Source organism: Biomphalaria glabrata, chromosome 3 (assembly GCF_947242115.1).
Source record: "Biomphalaria glabrata chromosome 3, xgBioGlab47.1, whole genome shotgun sequence".
Lineage (NCBI taxonomy): Eukaryota > Metazoa > Mollusca > Gastropoda > Planorbidae > Biomphalaria > Biomphalaria glabrata.
Genome location: NC_074713.1, coordinates 37,554,610 through 37,574,107, shown reverse-complemented (window position 1 = coordinate 37,574,107; position 19,498 = coordinate 37,554,610). Strand labels below are relative to the sequence as shown.

The following is a 19,498-nucleotide window of genomic DNA, read 5'->3' as shown; positions in this document are numbered from 1 at the left end:
TTGATAGAATCTTTGTAAAAAAATGTATTTTCATTCCATTTCTTACTTAGCACTTTAGTTCTAGTTGATTTGAACTTGTAACATTTGTAATGTGTGTGTGTCCGTGTCTACATCTGTCAGTCAATATTCACGTGTGTTTACATAGAGAGCCTACATATATTTACACACACATATACCTTCAGGAATTCTTTTTTTGTCCTTTGACCTGAGACATGTGCACCTAACCTATATATCCGGGTTAAATACAAAACAAACAAGACATACATATGATTCTGCACAGCTATCCAATAGACAAAGTATCATAACAGCAACATAACACTAGAACTGTCTTGACGTGTTGTGTACTAGTCTTATACATTCAAGGTAAGTATTGGCTTGGCTACACACACACCCAGACGTAGAGTAATTAGTAACAGATAATGCCACGCATGTTATTGTTTTTTTGTTTTGTTTTTATGATCATTTTAAACAAGAGCCTACAGCCACAGATATTTCTTTCTCCTGAAATATGCAGAAAAAATGTGAAAACCCCTGACAAATGAAACGATGTGTACATGGGCTAATTAGAAGCTGTTCTTTCATCAAGAGTAATTAAAGCCAAGTGTCTATCACAGTACAGAAATTAGAGTGTAGTGTCTATCTCTATGCTGACTGACTGTATTTTGAAAGCAGTTACTAATAAGCTAGTTCCACAGTTCCGGAACATTATGCATGAGTGAAAACAGTTAAATATTTCACAAGTACAACAGTACATTGGTGGTGAAATGTTCTGATGTAAAAGACAATAACAAAAAAAAATATTAACAAAATTTGTTTCAGAAACTTTTAACTCATGTTGTAATGTAAATTTAGAATACAGTACAAATGTGAAAGAAAAGACATATAGTTAGTCCATTTTAGTTTTCCAAGTTATATATACACAGTGCTTTTTTTTTTAAATAAATAGATGCCGGTACTCAGTGATGGATTGCCTAACTTTTAACTACTAATAAATTAATAATAAACGTCGTTAAAATGCAAGAAAATAAAACAATTTTACCACATTGAAAAAGGTGCCGGTACGCTGTACCGGCGAGTACCGTCACAAAAAAGCACTGTATATATATATATATATATATATGCGCCCCCCCCCCCATTCTCAATTTTTTTAATGCGGCCCTCAATAGAAAAAGGTTGCCCACCTCTGTTCTAGAGTCTTCTTTTCAAATTCATACTTTATGAACTATAATAATAAAAGAGACGCCATATTAAAATATTCTCACACTCTCTCTCTCTCTCGTCATTAAGTTGTAAAAAAAATTGTTACGGTAAATAAAAACAACTTAAGATTTATACCATAATTTATGTATAAAGTGATCCGGTCCTGGGCTTGGTCAGGTATCTGTAACCCAAACACACACACACACTTTGTGGGACTGCTGGAAAATAAAGTGCGTGTCTGATTCCACTACAGGTAGAAATGTAGACTTGACCAAGCTGTCTTGTCAATAGGTGTGTCAAAACAGGAGAAGGGTACACGCATTGTTGTTACTCTTGACCTTTAGCAGGTCAGAAACCTGGACTTTTATTTCTGTTCAGTTTCATCAAATATTTTGCAGGGTAAGTTTTTAAAAACCTGGCCACATCAGATTTTTGAGAGAAAAAAACACACCAAGCAAACAACCAAACAAACAACCCAACAAACACCCAAACAAACATTAATACGTGGGTAAAAAATAAAAAGCTCTAGTTTTGTTGTGTAATCTATTTCGTTGAGGGATGTTTTGATGTGTGATGTTTATGCTATGTAATGTTTTACTTTGTTATGTTTAAGTGATATAATGTTTTTGTTGTGGGATGTTTTAGTATAGGATGTTTTTGTGTGTGTTTTTCCTTACAGATAGATCAATAGGCTGTACATCAATTTTAAATTAAACATCTGTGTTTAAAACAGCTTGACATCAGTGTCATCCAAGTCTTGAATAGAATTAGAAAAGACTTATGTACACATTACATTACTCAAGTCAAGGTAATCATTTTTGAAGCTTACACACACTGGTGACACTGCAGGATACAAAACAAACCAACTTTTTTTTCTTTTGAGTTCTTTTTATTAGCGGCCCCCGTAAAGGGAAAAAGCCGCTATTAGGTTTGTGCAAAAAGTCCGTCTGTCCGTCTGTCCGTCTGTCACACTCAGATCTCGAAAACTAGAAGAGATATGAAAAATATTATTTCATCATTAAATGCGGCTTGAAAAGTTTAGGTGCAACGGCTACTTTTGGTTTTCTAAAAGCAAACCGTTTAATTTATACAATTAATTATGCAAGCGATTTTTTCATAAAAATACACCAATTCTAAAACAATTACGTAAATGTAAGGGAGGCAATGTTACAATATGCTAACAAAGATGGACAATTTTTGTGTATTTTCAGTATCACTAAGTCAAATATATTTTTAAAATGTACAGGAAATGTTTACAACAAATATAAATAATAGTTAAAGATGGTTTTTTCTGGTCAACTAGCTGCTAAAATTAAAAGAAAACATTTCTGTTTGTTTATAAAGGCTAATAATGCACTTTGTATCTAAATATCACGCACATTTTTTTAAATGGACTTTTTATGCAGCGATTTTCGTGCAGTAGCGTAACGTCGCAACATGATTAGATGCTAAACTAATTCCTTAAACTTTTTTAAAAAATCAGATTTTATTTATTTTTTGTTTAGTGCCCCCATCCGAATAAAAGAAGATTATTTTTGTGCGTTTTTTCTGTTGGTCGGTCTGTCCGTCACGATTAGATTAAAAAAACTAGAACTCTAAAAGCTATTGAAAATCTGATTTACCCTTTAATTTTCCTCCCGTAACATCTCAATAGTTTTAATTATCTAAAAATTGATTGTTCCGGATTTTTTTGTGCAAAACTAATCAACCCCAACAAATGTTTGTTTGCTCTTCTAATTTATATTACATTCAATTTACATGCTTAAACGTTGCAAAAACACATTATCAATAATATGTTGCTCCGTTTTTTATGTAAATAGCATATTAATGCTAAATCAAAATCTCTATACTGACTTATATTTCATTAAGTGTAAAAATGTTCCGGATATTGTTTTATAAAACATGAATTATGCCTAATGATTGTTTGAAATCGCATAATTTACTAATATTACACTTATATTATTTGATAATGTGTCACTATAATTTGGTTATCAATATCAAATTGTTCCGTATTTTCATCTTTAAACAAATTTTAAAAATATCGACAATAGGTTGTTCAGGGCTTTAAAAAAAAGTAATTTACTAGAATTGATTACTGAACATTACTTTTTAGACATTTAATTTTCTTGCTGAAACATAACAAAGAAGTTTTGTAATCGATAAAGAATGTTCCGGATTTTGTTTCTTACAAATCGTCGCCAGAAAGTTCCGATTTTTTTAAAAATCTACTAACGCCAAATAATTGTTTGAACTCCCTCTTCTAATTAATAAACAAATAATCTTCTCATTTACGAAATAATGTTTTTACGGATTTTTATGAAAAATATTTTAACTCACTACTCTCTTACAGTACATTTAACTTTCTACCTAAAACATTAAAAAATCTAATTATCGTTAATATTATGTTCCGATTTTTAAGGAAAACAGAATCCAAACACCAAAGTAAGGTATGAAAATCTCTCCACATGGCTGTAGTACATCTAATTTTTATACGAGACCATCCAAAAAATTTAATTAATGGTATTACATTTATCTGAAATTCTCTTTTTCTTTTACTATTTATATAGAACAATCTATTATATAAACTTTTCAATTGTGTTCATACCTAAAAATTATTGCGATGTTTTGAAACGTAAAATAAAGGTTAATCAATTTTTAATAACTTTTAGTTGTTGTTTTTTTTTTATATCAAGATGACGGACAGACCGACTGACAGACAAAACGCAAAAACAATGCGGCTTGATCCTCTTTAAATAAATTCTATTAGAACTCAGTGCACCAATGTCTATGAACCCTCGTTAAATATCTCGTGTAAATAAAGACATTTTTTTATGGGACCGGTACTAGCCTATTGTGAGGTAATGGAATTTTTTTTCTTTGACGTCATATGAATTACTCTTTAAATGTAATGCTAAAAGAACGCACTCGGTGCACCAATGTCTATTAACCCTCGAAAATTGCTCGTATTGATGAAAACATATTGTAGTCTAACTAAGCCGTGTGACATAGTGTTTTTTTTTCCTTTGACGTCACATGGAATGAATTCTTTAAAAGAAATGCTAAAAGAACGCTCTCGGTGCACCAATGTCTATGAACACTCATTAATGGCTCGTAATGATGAAGACGATTTTTAGTCTAGCTAGGCCGTGTGACGTAGTGTTTTTTTTTCCTTTGACGTCATATGGAATGAATTCTTTAAATGAAATGAAAAAAGAACTCGGTATAGTAATGTTTATTAAGCCTCGTTATGTGACTCGCGTTTAAAAAAGGAATGATATCTTGATTTAGATCTAATCTAGATTTTTAAAACTAGATCTAGATTTTTATTACAGTATATCTAGATCTGGATTTATATTCTAATTAAAATTATTTTAGATTCTTGATCTACAATTTCTAGATCTAGTTAAGACTAAAATAGACTAGATTAAGATGTAGAATTTCAATTTCTAAACTTAAAGTGTAAAAAAAAGTGTAGATTCTCATTTCAAAACCTTTTGATCAATATTGCAATGTTTTAATATACTAAAACTAATCTACTTTTTTTTATTTAATTTAAATTTAAATTTACGGCTAATGAATCTTTGAAACATTATTACTTTTGACCATCAAAATTAAATCACCTCTTGAATATTATTTGCGAATATGCAGATCCGACAGGGATCCGACTTCGACGGGGGCCGCCTCTAAGTTTGTGTAACACAAACTCTCTTTGTAATCTTGTTTTGACTAGATCTTGTCGAGTGGTAATAGACTTAGTGGTATTGAGTTGTTTTTTGATTGGCGGAGAATATTTATATTGCGAAACCTTGGTTACGGTTTCTTTTAGTTTGTTTTAATGTTTAGTGTTTGTCTTAAATAGTACAAACTAAAAGTTTCAAGAAATAATTAGCTTTTTGTTTCGTCTCATACTGGATGTTGTGGTTGGCTGCTCGTGTGGTCTCGCACTGATGTTGTGGTTGGCTGCTCGTGTGGTCTCGCACTGATGGTGTGGTTGGCTGTCTGGCTGTGTGGTCTCAAACTTTTTTTTATGTGGTTGGCTGTCTGGTTGTGTGTTATGCTACAAGTAATGTGCTCAAAATGTTTGGAGTGATAAATTTATATCTGGAACTTACAAATCATAAGTGTGTCATTTAAGATTTATCAGAGAAGTTTCGCATTAATTTTCTGATGATTGAGCTGCGCATATTTGATGGTATTTCTCTCCAGGAAAGTATACACGACCTCAGCCTACTTCTGGCTACGTCTAGTAGACTCTATCTGCTCTATTACTTTCAGATCAATTTCAGTTTCATTTTCCAGAGCAAAATAACATTTCTATTCAATGGACCTCCTTCACCAATCGTAAACAAACAACATTTAGTCACGTGATGATATTGATAAAACAACGAAAAAAAACTGTCACTTGATAGCCATAGTGTATTAAAAATTATATCGTAATTTGTATAGAAGAGATAGAGAATCGCGTGGCTAAATGTTGTTTATTTACGATTGGTGAAGGAGGTCCATTGTAATAGTAGGTCCTTCCGTGGCGTTCAGCACCCTTATCTCCACAGAGATTGGTATATGACGTGGCAACCAGCTATTGGTCTAAACTTCCCACAGGTTGTGACGTTGCAGGTCAGTGTTCAGGTCTTCTATAACGATTGGTCTCGCTTTCACCTCTTACCAAATGGTGCCCACGGATTTTACGTCATCTAAGAAGGTGCGACGCCATGTTAAACGTGAATGGCCTTGCTTTCACTTTCCTCTTTTCGGCTACCATGTTGTGACTGACTTTGGTTACGTTTGGAAGAGAAACTCTGCTCAAGTTTTTATTACAAAGCTTATATCAACTCTGTCTGTCTGGTAAAAGTAGTTTGTACACGCTATTTCTCCCACACCCAATCTGGAATCAAGCTGAAATTGTGCACACTTACTTCTTTTACCTGACAACACACGAATCAAATAACAAAACAACAATTAGTTATTAACTATTGGTAATTTATCTTTTTTTTTTTTGGGTATCGAACAAGGGAAAGAAATTGTACTCGTTATTTTTTGTTTTAATTTTTTTTTTATGAATGCATTTAAAAAGCGACCACGGTAATATTTACCCAGATGTCCCCTTCTTCCCCCCCGCCCCAACTGGCCCAGACAAGTGATAGGATCATAGTGTATTGAGGAAACTAAAAGCATAAAATAGCGCTAAACAAAAACAATTGGTTAAAAAAAAAATCTAATTTATTATTTTTAGTCTAGATCTAGTTACTGGTTCAAACTAATTGATACACTTAAAATTTTTTTTTCAAAATACGTTGTTGTATTTCTCTTTCCTCTGCAGTATTGTATCAATCCACATTTAAAGATGAGTTCCACCAGCACGGAAATGTTGAGCACTGAGGATATTCTCAGAAAGAAATCCAAGATAAATCTGACAAAACTGATTTTATTTCTAGTCCTCTCAGCTGTTGTCGGATTGGTCGTTGGTCTGCTTATTGGCGCCTTTGCTATCTGTGATAAAGACAACAGTGACGGATTATTTCTGAAAGATGTGCCGGACACGCTGGTCAGCGAAGAGAATCCAGACATCTCGGACCTGATCTTGAATTCAATAGATCCAGAAAGGATAGAGAGTTATTTAAGGTAATGTGACCTAATTACAACTCCTAATTAACTGGTCTAATTAGGACACGGTCTGGACTGACAACGTTTGTTACAAACAAAATAAAAACAATTATTTATTATAAATTATTTTGTTATTTCTTACTTTCGCTCTTCGTCAGCCATTGTTGAAACGTTGGTCAAACTTTGAATGTTCAACTTGTAGAGCCTTCACTGGACACGTGACATTTATACCACATACAATCTCTTCAGAGATAACAAACGTACAGCATCGGGCATGGGGAAAATGTTATTTGTAAAACTGTAGCAGTAGGCAGTTTCTTTATGTTTTTACAAAGCTTATATCAACTCACAATGTCTGTCTGGTAAAAAGTTTGTACAGGTTATTTCTGCGACACCCATTCTCGGATCAAGTTGAAACTTTGTACTATTATTCATCGGCATAGACATATCACGAATAAAAAAAGGCAATTAATTACTCGTAATTAACTATTTTGTTTGATATCAGCAAGAGAAATTAATCCTTGAGTATTTATAGATATGGTTAACTATGTAAGATTTCGTCCCCATAGATAATTGAAAAAGTTATTTCTACCACATTCATTCTTGGATCAAGTTGAAATAATTATAGTTATTTGTAATAAATTATTTTGCCTGATATCAACTAAGGGAAATAGCTTCTTTGTTATTGAGAGATATAGTTGTAAGTGCTGACTTCTATTTATATATATATATATATATATATATATATATATATATATATATATATATATATATATATATATATTCCTTATATTCCTTTTTTTAAATTCATATTTTTAGGGAGAAATAATGCGTACGCTATGTGTATTACACAGACAAACAGACAGACAAAGTTAATAAATGTAAGCTTTGTAATAATAAAAAACGAATTCTCAATTTTTTTAAATGGGGGGGAGGGAGCAATTCTCCACAAAACCATTATGAAGTAACATCACTTCTAATCTTTTGTGTTTGGAGTTACATTATTGAAGATGTCTGGTCAGACACACTAGAAAGGGTTTAAAACCTAACTATTAAGAAAACAGTTGAAACAGCTAAGTGAATTAAGAAAAAGTTGAAACAGCTAAGTGAATTGAAATTATGAGGCATCACGTTTTATCAACGAGAACGTCGTGTTTAATTAGTGAATACATTCGATACAGTGACAGAGATTAGACTGCATCACGCTACTGCAAATACTTCATCTTAATGGGCAGCTAACTGGTGATACGCTTTTTAAACAATATTTTAAAATTAATTTTACTTAGCGGTTAAGGCTAAGTCTGTTTTTTTTTTAAATATCTTTAAGTGTAATAGTCTCAAATGATATTCTTCTTTTTTTTTTCCCGTATTCTGTGACCTGTATAATAATTTCAAATTGTATTCAACCTTTGAACTACTGGTCAGTGTAAATGATTATACACGATACATTTACTACATTTTATAAATCACAATATGAGAGATTATAGTGAGCCTTAATGTGGGCTTTTAACTACAAAAACAAAAAGGGGGGGGGGGGAGTAATTTCATTTAACATCTGTGGAGCTCATTGTCAAACGAGCTTTATTTTCGTCTTGTCATATTTCTAGACCTAGTCACAATGGCGTGTTACAATTAGGACATGTTTACTTTAAATCATTCTCACCACCCATTACTTTTGATTGATACTTTATTACAAACGTTCTTTAAGTCTTATTGTCCATTCCTCTTGACCTCCTCTAGTTAGATTTGTTGACGTCGACTGAAACCGGATTTCTTTTCCTACTGTATCCAACATTGACAGTCACAGTACTAAAATATTTATATAGCGCTCGGGGGGAGGGGGGGGGGAGATGGGAGCTTTCGAAAAAGACGTACACGATATTGATCCCTGCTTTTTATTTAAGTAACCTGACCAAACATCCAAACTTAACTGTTATGACATTTTCCTTAATTTATTTCAGGGACCTAACCAAACATCCACATATAGCGGGCAGATCACGTGACTTTGAGCTGGTCACGTTACTTCAGAATCACTTCAAATCAAACGGCCTTCACGTCCAGACCACGCCCTATGACGTGTTGCTGTCCTACCCCAGTGATGTCACGCCTAACAGTGTCCGTCTGATCAACGCCAGCGGAAGCGTGGTCTATGACGCCAAAGAACACGAAAGCGACATCTCCGGAGAGCCGGACGTAGTGATGCCGTTCAACGCCTACTCACCAAACAGGCTTGTAGAGGTTAGTAGAGGCTTGTAGAGGTTTGTAGAGGCTTGTAGAGGTTTGTAGAGGTTTGTAAAGGTTTGTAGAGGTTTGTAGAGGTTTGTAGAGGCTTGTAGAGGTTTGTGGCTTAAACCTTTGGCTAGTGATCAGAAAGTACTTCTTCTAATTGTGTCATCCGCCATGCTAACAAATGTACGAAAGCAAACTAATGGATAAGTTGAGTTACTTAAAACATCGTACCTTTGTTTTGAGAAGTTGTACAGGACATGTTAAAACTATAACATCAACACGTGTATACATGTATTTAATCCAAAACAAAAATAAAATATAATATGCTGTAACACTGCAACTAAATCCAGCACACTTCAAAAAAAGAACTACATATCTAGGTAGATTTTTATGTCTAGGATACTCTTGATCTACTCTAGGACAATAACCAAAACTTTGGACCAAGGGAAGCAACTCTAAATAACAATGTCTTTTCAAAGATAACTGATTAAGGTTGAGTGCAGTATTACCGTTGTTCGCCTGAGGTCTATATAAGTGTGTTTTGTACATCTTTTGCTCCTATCAATGGCTTTTCTGTGGGCTTTCTTTGGCAATTTGAAAATGTTTTTTTTTCTTCCACTTCCTATTCTCGGATCAAGTTCAAACTTAACACAATTATTCATTGTGCTTGGCAAAACATAAATCAATAAAACAACGTAGAAACAAAATAGTTAATTGGTTATTGGTTATTAATTATCTTATTTAATATCGAAATAAGGGAAATAAATGCTACTTAATTAGAGATGTGGATGTATATACGGATTTAATCCACTAAGTTTGTCACATTTCTCTCATACTTCCCATTTTCGGATCAAGTTGAACAAAAGTATTTATAGTCGATGACATTACATGAATCAATCCAAAAAAAAAAAAAAAACAATTAGTAACTCAGTGATAATTAATTAATTTTGTTTGATATAATAGAAAGGGAGATAAACCTTTCAATTTTGAGATAAATGGCATGATTAACTTTTAGTTAATAACAGAGTGTTTTTGAAATACTGTAACAATTATTAGAGCAACATAATGCTTGATATTACTGCTTGTTTGTTAAAGAGTAGTTTGTATTCTTTCTAACGACAGGGGGAGCTGGTGTTTGTAAACTATGGTAGAGTTGAAGACTATGATGACTTGCTGAGAATACAAAATATCAGTGTCGATGGTCGAATAGTGATCGTGAAATATGGAAAACTGTTTAGGGGTGATAAGGTGAGTAAAGTGTGTTGTGTTATATGTGGTGTGATGCAATGACCTTGTGTTGTGTTATATGTGGTGTGATGCAATGACCTTGTGTTGTGTTATATGTGGTGTGATGCAATGACCTTGTGTTGTATTATATGTGGTGTGATGCAATGACCTTGTGTTGTGTTATATGTGGTGTGATACAATAACCTTGAGTTGTGTTATATGTGGTGTGATGCAATGACCTTGTGTTGTGTTATATGTGGTGTGATGCAATGACCTTGTGTTGTGTTATATGTGGTGTGATGCAATGACCTTGTGTTGTGTTATATGTGGTGTGATGCAATGACCTTGTGTTGTGTTATATGTGGTGTGATGCAATGACCTTGTGTTGTGTTATATGTGGTGTGATGCAATGACCTTGTGTTGTGTTATATGTGGTGTGATGCAATGACCTTGTGTTGTGTTATATGTGGTGTGATACAATAACCTTGAGTTGTGTTATATGTGGTGTGATGCAATGACCTTGTGTTGTGTTATATGTGGTGTGATGCAATGACCTTGTGTTGTGTTATATGTGGTGTGATGCAATGACCTTGTGTTGTGTTATATGTGGTGTGATGCAATGACCTTGTGTTGTGTTATATGTGGTGTGATGCAATGACCTTGTGTTGTGTTATATGTGGTGTGATACAATAACCTTGAGTTGTGTTATATGTGGTGTGATGCAATGACCTTGTGTTGTGTTATATGTGGTGTGATGCAATGACCTTGTGTTGTGTTATATGTGGTGTGATGCAATGACCTTGTGTTGTGTTATATGTGGTGTGATGCAATGACCTTATGTTGTGTTATATGTGGTGTGATGCAATGACCTTGTGTTGTGTTATATGTGGTGTGATACAATAACCTTGAGTTGTGTTAGATGTGTTGTGATGCAACGACCTTGTGTTGTGTTAGATATGGTGTGATGCAAGGACCTTGTGGTGTGTTAGATGTGGTGGGGAGCAATGACATTGTGTTTTGTTAGATGTGGTGCGATGACCTTGTGTTGTGTTAGATGTGGTGCAATGACATTATGTTGTGTTAGATGTGGTGCGATGTAATGACATTGTGTTGTGTTAGATGTGGTGTGGTGAGTTCAATTAATTTTATTTAGAAACTAGCTTATACCTTTGGCGCTTAAAGATAATGCATTTCTGATTAGTTCAACGTGAATCATTTATTTTAGTCATTTTATTATTCGGTGGAATAGTCAGAGGTTTACAATTGTATCCCAGCATATGTTTTAGCATCTTACAGTGGAGATTCTACTAGCACACGAGTCATTGTTATCGAATAAACAACAACTTTCATTTGATTTTATTCATTGATTTAGTTTATTTTCGACCTTATAAATCTAGATCTACATTCCTAAAAAAAAAAGATAAAATGTTTAGAATTAAACATAAAAGACTGGAGCTCATCAATAAGAATGTTAATGAATGCTTTAAAAAAGAAATTACATTTCATGTGTATTCTTAAACAATTTTACTTCGGCTTTTGTATGAACCTGTTGAGAAAGATCTTCAAATTTAAAATCGTTTGGTAAATTAACCGCCATTGTTTCAATCACCACATAAGCTTAATTGTTCAAAGTACATGGTAAGTAATAAATTGTTACCTTTTTGTACTTTTTCGTCCACCTGCTCACCTAATCACAGCGCCCTCTGCAGTGACGATATGTTTGAATTCTTTCACAGAGGCTATCAAGGAGTTGTAATGTCCAAAGTTTTAAAATAGTACTTGTTTATGGGGAGTGTCGCTTACAAGAAAACAATATTTCTCATATTACACATTGACAATTACTTCCCCTTTCTCTTGAAATAAAGGAAGCTAAATTACGCTGATGTCAATAAAATGGAGTTAGATAAACAGGTATTAGAATGACAAATTGGGATTTAGCTGGCAAACTGGGATTCGACTGACAAACTGATATTTAACTGATAAACAGGGATTTGGTGATAAACAAGGATTTGACTGAAACAGGGATTGACTAAAACAGGGATTTAACTAAAACAGGGATTTGACTGAAACAAGGATTTGACTAAAACAGGGATTTGACTGAAACAGGGATTTGACTAAAACAGGGATTTGACTGAAACAGGGATTTGACTGAAACAGGGATTGACAAAAGCAAGGATTTGACTGAAACAGGGATTTGACTGAAACAGGGATTTGACTAAAACAGGGATTTGACTGAAACAGGGATTTGACTGAAACAGGGATTGACTAAAACAGGGATTTGACTGAAACAGGGATTTGACTGAAACAGGGATTGACTAAAACAGGGATTTGACTGAAACAGGGATTTGACTAAAACAGGGATTTGACTGAAACAAGGATTTGACTGAAACAGGGATTTGACTAAAACAGGGATTGACTAAAACAAGGATTTGACTGAAACAGGGATTTGACTGAAACAGGGATTTGACTAAAACAGGGATTTGACTGAAACAGGGATTTGACTGAAACAGGGATTGACTAAAACAAGGATTTGACTGAAACAGGGATTTGACTGAAACAGGGATTGGCTAAAACAGGGATTTGACTGAAACAGGGATTGACTAAAACAGGGATTTGACTGAAACAGGGATTTGACTGAAACAGGGATTGACTGAAACAGGGATTGACTGAAACAGGGATTTGACTGAAACAGGGATTTGCCTGAAACAGGGATTGACTGAAACAGGGATTGACTGAAACAGGGATTTGACTGAAACAAAGATTTGACTGAAACAGGGATTTGACTGAAACAGGGATTTGACTGAAACAGGGATTGACTAAAACAGGGATTTGACTGAAACAGGGATTTGACTGAAACAGGTTTTGACTGAAACAGGGATTTGACTAAAACAGGGATTTGACTGAAACAGGGATTTGACTGAAACAAGGATTTGACTAAAAAAGGGATTTGATACTGAAACAGGGATTTGACTGAAACAGGGATTTGACTGAAACAGGGATTTGATACTGAAACAGGGATTTGATACTGAAACAGGGATTTGACTGAAACAGGGATTTGACTGAAACAGGGATTTGACACTGAAACAGGGATTTGACTGAAACAGGGATTTGATACTGAAACAGGGATTTGATACTGAAACAGGGATTTGACTGAAACAGGGATTTGACTGAAACAGGGATTTGACTGAAACAGGGATTTGACACTGATAATTTGCGATTTAGTTTAGCTTTTTTTTTTCTTTCTTATTTTTAGGTTGACATTGCAGCTTCTTATGGCGCCATTGGGATCATTATCTACAGCGATCCCTATGATTACACTGGGTTCAAGGAGGGTGATTACAGGGTCTACCCAGACACTTGGTGGCTTCCTTCCACTGGGGTTCAGAGAGGTACAGTCTTCACTGGTGACGGTGACCCGCTGACTCCTGGATACCCTGCCAATAGTGAGTCATCTCAGCCAATGCAGAAACACGTGAATAAGTTGTGTGTTTGTCAGACTGTGTGTGTTTTTAAAGCTCGTGTGTGTGTGTGTGTATCTAAACAGTTCTAACATACCTAAAAACAATGTGTACGTCTTTGTAATCAACGTTATAAAAAAAACAACACTGTCAGTTCCGGAAACAATCCTCTACTCGTCAGGCATACATTTGTATCCTAATAAGTTACAAGATTGTATTGGTGACTAGAAGGAATGTGCTAAACAAAACATGCATTGCGGAAATGTCGTGCTCACTCTTGATCTGCACTTTATGAAATTAGATTTTAGAGCTTTCTTTTTAACTTCGTTAAACCAAAGCGTCACACCAGTTAGCCAGTTCTGGGTGGCGCGGTGGTAGAGTCGTAAAACGCTTGACTTCCGAACGAAAGAGTCTCGTTCGAACCCCCATGAAGAATGTGTTTTGGAATTTTAGAACTTTGAGGGCGCGCCTGAGTCCAACCAACTCTAATGGGTACCTTACATTTGTTGGGGGCAAGTAAAGGCAGTTGGTCGCTGTGTTGGCCACATGACACCCTCGTTGTGGACCTTTACATCATCTGTTCCATAGGTCGCAAGATCTGAAAGGGGAACTAAATAGGCCTGTCCTACATTGCCTGTCCTACATTGCCTGTCCTACATTGCCTGTCCTACATTGCCTGTCCTAAATTGGCTTCCACAGAAAATAATATGAGCAAAGTTTCAATGTATTTCCTGATTTGAAAGGGCCTTCAGAAATTAAGATGATAGCACATTGACCCAAACTTCCTGCATTTGTCTTTGTCTCCTCATTCTATAACATCTTCTTCTCCTACTTGCAAACTCCTAGCGCTCTCTAGTTGTGGGAGACTGTAAATGAGAACCTCTATTTAAAAAAAAAAAGAATCCTTAATATCTGTTTTTAAACAAAAAAACGAACCAGGTGCCTTTGCGACGCCCAGTAGGTAATCCTGTAGCAAGACTGTGGGATTTAACACATTGAGCAACACATTTTATAGTAAATCTTTTTAGAGTCTCCGGAAATGAAATTTGGTGTGGTCTGTCTGTCGCCGGTCCGTCCGACCTCTGTTATGTTTAGATTGAAAAAACTAGAATTGAAATTTAAAATATGATATCATGATATTTTTAGATCTTGCAAAGCTCTGGCGCATGTGTAAACCAATTTATTTTTTTTATCTTTTTATTCAAGCATTTTTAAACTATTCATTGAACTAATATTTGGCATTTAAAAAAAAATAAAAAAAAATAGAACATACATATACAAACTGCTACTATTTTTAAAGCATTAAACATTACACACACACACACACACACACATAGTATATATATATATATATTTCAACTCTCCCTCAAGACCTGGCCTATCGCTATGACGAGGACAAAGTGGATCCACCTCTGCCTAAAATTCCTTCACACCCTATCGGCTATGGAGCCGCCGCCGAAATACTAAAGTAAGTGTGTACGGTAAGTCTGCTTATGTCAAAAATGTATATAAAGACAATGTACATTTAGCGAACAGAGGCGGAAGTATGTGGTATCTTTGAAAACAAAATTCAGCAGCTGGTTATTGAGTTGGTTAGTCAGATGGACGCTGAATTTCGAAGGATTAATTGTGTCAATCTCTCAATAGAAATGGCAAGATTAATGTAGATAAGTTTAACATTCAAATTGTATGCTACTTCAAACTTTAGAAAAGATCAAGATCTGTGGTGTCTTGTAGCCACTCAATTTATTGTGTATGGTGTCTCTTCACCTAAGTGGTTTTAAAGAAATGATCTTGTTTTAAAATGAAACAGAGTGCCTATAATCCCATTTCCTATTAGACTCACTAAAGCTATTCAAAGACCCCACGTAGTGACTAGCTGACTACGTCCTCTATTTGAACTGCGCTCACTACCTGATCATAAACCTGTTTTGTATAACTTTTTAAACGGTATAAATAGGGTGATGTTTGTTTAGAGGTCATGTTTTCAGATATCCAGGATGTTGAGGATATCCCCCCCTCCTCTTTTTCCTGCCTCAATTAACCTTGACCTGTTCAGTAAGTACTGTCTGTGTGGAGTGAAGTGTGATTGTTGTTTCGCTGGAAAATGGACCCCATTCACCAATCGTAAACAACATTGGGCCACCTGCTTCCCATCTCTACCATACAACTTACGACTTCATTCGAATCAATGGATATCGCGTGCCAGTATTTTTGGTTGTTTTATCAATGGTTATCACGTGACCGTTCGTTTTGGTGAATGAGGCCTATTAGCACGTGGTTTACGCGAGGCCACGAACACTGGACTAGATTCAAGTGACTGAAAGTAAAGCAGCTTGTGTCTCTACAACTGTATCTGATACGACATTTACACAAGGCTTAGGGAGTAGGGCCAGCTCGCAACGGCGGAAGGAAAGGGTTTGAAAACAAGTTCGCAGTCTTATTAGTATACATGTAATAGAACTAAAAGCAAAAAATTAGAGAAAACAGTTAAATAAAACCATTGTCTTCCATTAGAGAAACGCTCTCAGATTCTGGTTTTTACATTGCATTCAATAGTTTTGGTCAACCAATTATAATCAGACGACATTTGTTCTGCAGGCACTTGAATGGAGCGCCAATACCAAACTGGAAAGGAAGTTTGAATGTGTCGTATAATACAGGGCCGGGATTTTTACAAAATGGAATGTAAGTTTAAATTATGTACATGCGTCTTAAATATAAAATATCTACTCTGGACAAGGCAATCCCTTATCACTTCACGAAAATGTAGTCCACCTCGAATGGATATTTTGTTCTGTTTTGTTCTGTCATTTCAAAGAAAAAATAATATATAAATCTTTAAAAAACAACAACGTTATCTTAATGGAAGAACTTCGCATATACATCTATATATCTCAATAATGTAGAAGTTATTTTCCTTACAAACACCAAACAAAATAATTCATAACCAGGAACTAATTCGTTATTATTTTTATTAATTAATATCTTGTCTATGCCAATGAATAGTTGTGCGAAGTTTCAACTTAATCCCAGAATGGGTGTGGGAGAAATAACATCTACAGTCCCTGTTTATTATGATTGTATACAGCTTTTATACTACTTATATAGAATTCTAGTTTTAATTTTTAAAACGAGTTTATCAAATTTACATATCACTCAAACTATACTCGAGGCCTGACAAAAATACAACGGCAGGATTTGACCAGTTGGAATGTAGGTTTGAAAGTGTTGTGCTATATAGATTTAGAAATTGTAAACCATATATATATATATGGTACCCCGTCAAAATAGCGCGGACAAAATAGCGCCGACAAAATAGCGCGAACAAAATAGCGCGAACAAAATAGCGCAGAAAAAAAGTATATTTTAGTCATTTTGAAAGAAATACTTTAGATATCGTAAAATATTAATAGACCCAATATTTTTTTTTTGTTTTAAAGTTATCATAATTTTTCAGTCATTTTGCAGGAATCAATTTAGATATCTTAAAACATAAATAAGCAAAAATAAAAAAAGGTAAAATGAATAATTTCAAAATATAGCATTTATTTACATTATAAAAATAAAAGTGTACTTAGAAAACACGCAAAGATACTTGTCAAATTTACTCACACACACACAAACTTTCACAATGTTAAATTGTATGAAATGTCACGTAGAAATTCCATCACTGGCTTGTTTCTGTACATTGGTAATATAGCTTCAAGTCGTCAGTTAAGTTGGAGGTACTTTGTCTTACTTGCATCTTTACTTCGTTCTCCAGCATTGTACCTCAGAATTTTGTTCTCAGTGTTCTCCTGTTCTCTGAGGAAGTAAGAGATTAACTTGTACACATTAGGGTGATGACCGTCAATAGACAGTTGAAATGCATGGTGCCATCCCTCCACTGAATTGTTTGTTAGTGGTAGATTGTCCTACACACGATCTCTAAACATTCCATAATGCTATTGGAAATCTTGGAGTCACTCTGCAGTTTCGTCTCCGGCGACCAATAAAGTTGTCCTCCCAATAGTCCTACAAATTCCTTACGCCCTGTTTTGATTAAAGAAAGATGCCGCAGATTTCTGATTATAGTAGAACACACTTTCGTATTTCCTATCCTATTTTGTCGGGTCACCGCATTTCAAGATCCTTTTTAATCAAAGGTGAAAAAGGGAATGATATAAAATTTAAAGTACTCACGTTCTCTGCAAATATTGCATAATTTCAGATGTTTTAATATTGAAAAATATAGACACCAACAAAAATGATGCCCATGACATTAAATTACTAATAATCCGGTACTTTTATACACATCATATAGAAGTCCGCGCTATTTTGTCTTGCGCTATTTTATCGGGAAATTTCGCGCTATTTTGTCGGGAAATTTCGCGCTATTTTGTCGGGAAATTTCGCGCTATTTTGTCGGGAAATTTCGCGCTATTTTGTCGGGAAATTTCGCGCTATTTTGTCGGGAAATTTCGCGCTATTTTGTCGGGAAATTTCGCGCTATTTTGTCGGGAAATTTCGCGCTATTTTGTCGGGAAATTTCGCGCTATTTTGTCAGCGCTATTTTGTCAGCGCTATTTTGACGGGTCACCTATATATATATATATATATCATTTTGTTTGGTGTAAAGAGGTATATATATATATATATACCTATTACACCAAACAAAATGATTATTTGTTTATTAACTCCTTTCACTGTGTCAACAGGACAATTCAACTGAATGTGACGACTACTAATAAAAGAGCCAAAGCAGAAAATGTTTTTGGTTTGATTCGAGGAACAGTTGAGCCAGGTAGTTTTTTGGGAAGATATACGTTGCTTAGTATTGAGCTATTTGGCACTCTCTATACAAGTGGCATACCAAGGGAAAGGCTGGTGAGGTACCTTCCCTGCACTCTCTATACAAGTGGCATACCAAGGGAAAGGTTGGTGAGGTACCTTCCCTGCACTCTCTGTACAAGTGGCATACCAAGGGAAAGGCTGGTGAGGTACCTTCCCTGCACTCTCTATACAAGTGGCATACCAAGGGAAAGGCTGGTGAGGTACCTTCCCTGCACTCTCTGTACAAGTGGCATACCAAGGGAAAGGCTGGTGAGGTACCTTCCCTGCACTCTCTATACAAGTGGCATACCAAGGGAAAGGCTGGTGAGGTACCTTCCCTGCACTCTCTATACAAGTGGCATACCAAGGGAAAGGCTGGTGAGGTACCTTCCCTGCACTCTCTATACAAGTGGCATACCAAGGGAAAGGCTGGTGAGGTACCTTCCCTGCACTCTCTATACAAGTGGCATACCAAGGGAAAGGCTGGTGAGGTACCTTCCCTGCACTCTCTATACAAGTGGCATACCAAGGGAAAGGCTGGTGAGGTACCTTCCCTGCACTCTCTATACAAGTGGCATACCAAGGGAAAGGCTGGTGAGGGACCTTCCCTGCACTCTCTGTACAAGTGGCATACCAAGGGAAAGGCTGGTGAGGGACCTTCCCTGCACTCTCTATACAAGTGGCATACCAAGGGAAAGGCTGGTGAGGTACCTTCCCTGCACTCTCTATACAAGTGGTATACCAAGGGAAAGGCTGGTGAGGTACCTTCCCTGCACTCTCTATACAAGTGGCATACCAAGGGAAAGGCTGGTGAGGTACCTTCCCTGCACTCTCTATACAAGTGGCATACCAAGGGAAAGGCTGGTGAGGTACCTTCCCTGCACTCTCTATACAAGTGGCATACCAAGGGAAAGGCTGGTGAGGTACCTTCCCTGCACTCTCTATACAAGTGGCATACCAAGGGA

The 19,498-nt window shown here is 35.6% G+C and overlaps 1 protein-coding gene across 3 annotated transcripts in view; it reads left to right on the top strand.

Annotated features, from left to right (window-relative positions):
• Positions 1 to 235: 235 nt before the first annotated feature.
• LOC106072574 (putative N-acetylated-alpha-linked acidic dipeptidase) overlaps positions 236 to 19,498 on the top strand; it is a 45,894-nt gene continuing 26,631 nt past the window's right edge. The window contains exons 1-9 of one of the 3 annotated variants that reach the window (XM_056024882.1): positions 1,351 to 1,599; positions 1,880 to 2,008; positions 6,521 to 6,822; positions 8,766 to 9,042; positions 10,156 to 10,281; positions 13,514 to 13,703; positions 15,090 to 15,186; positions 16,320 to 16,406; positions 18,419 to 18,504. In XM_056024882.1, coding sequence (XP_055880857.1) covers positions 6,545 to 6,822; positions 8,766 to 9,042; positions 10,156 to 10,281; positions 13,514 to 13,703; positions 15,090 to 15,186; positions 16,320 to 16,406; positions 18,419 to 18,504 — 1,141 coding nt within the window. In that variant the 5' untranslated portion in view covers positions 1,351 to 1,599; positions 1,880 to 2,008; positions 6,521 to 6,544. Of the gene's footprint in view, positions 364 to 1,350; positions 1,600 to 1,879; positions 2,009 to 6,520; positions 6,823 to 8,765; positions 9,043 to 10,155; positions 10,282 to 13,513; positions 13,704 to 15,089; positions 15,187 to 16,319; positions 16,407 to 18,418; positions 18,505 to 19,498 lie in introns of those variants that run through there. The other 2 variants (XM_056024883.1, XM_056024881.1) reach the window with 2 other exon arrangements.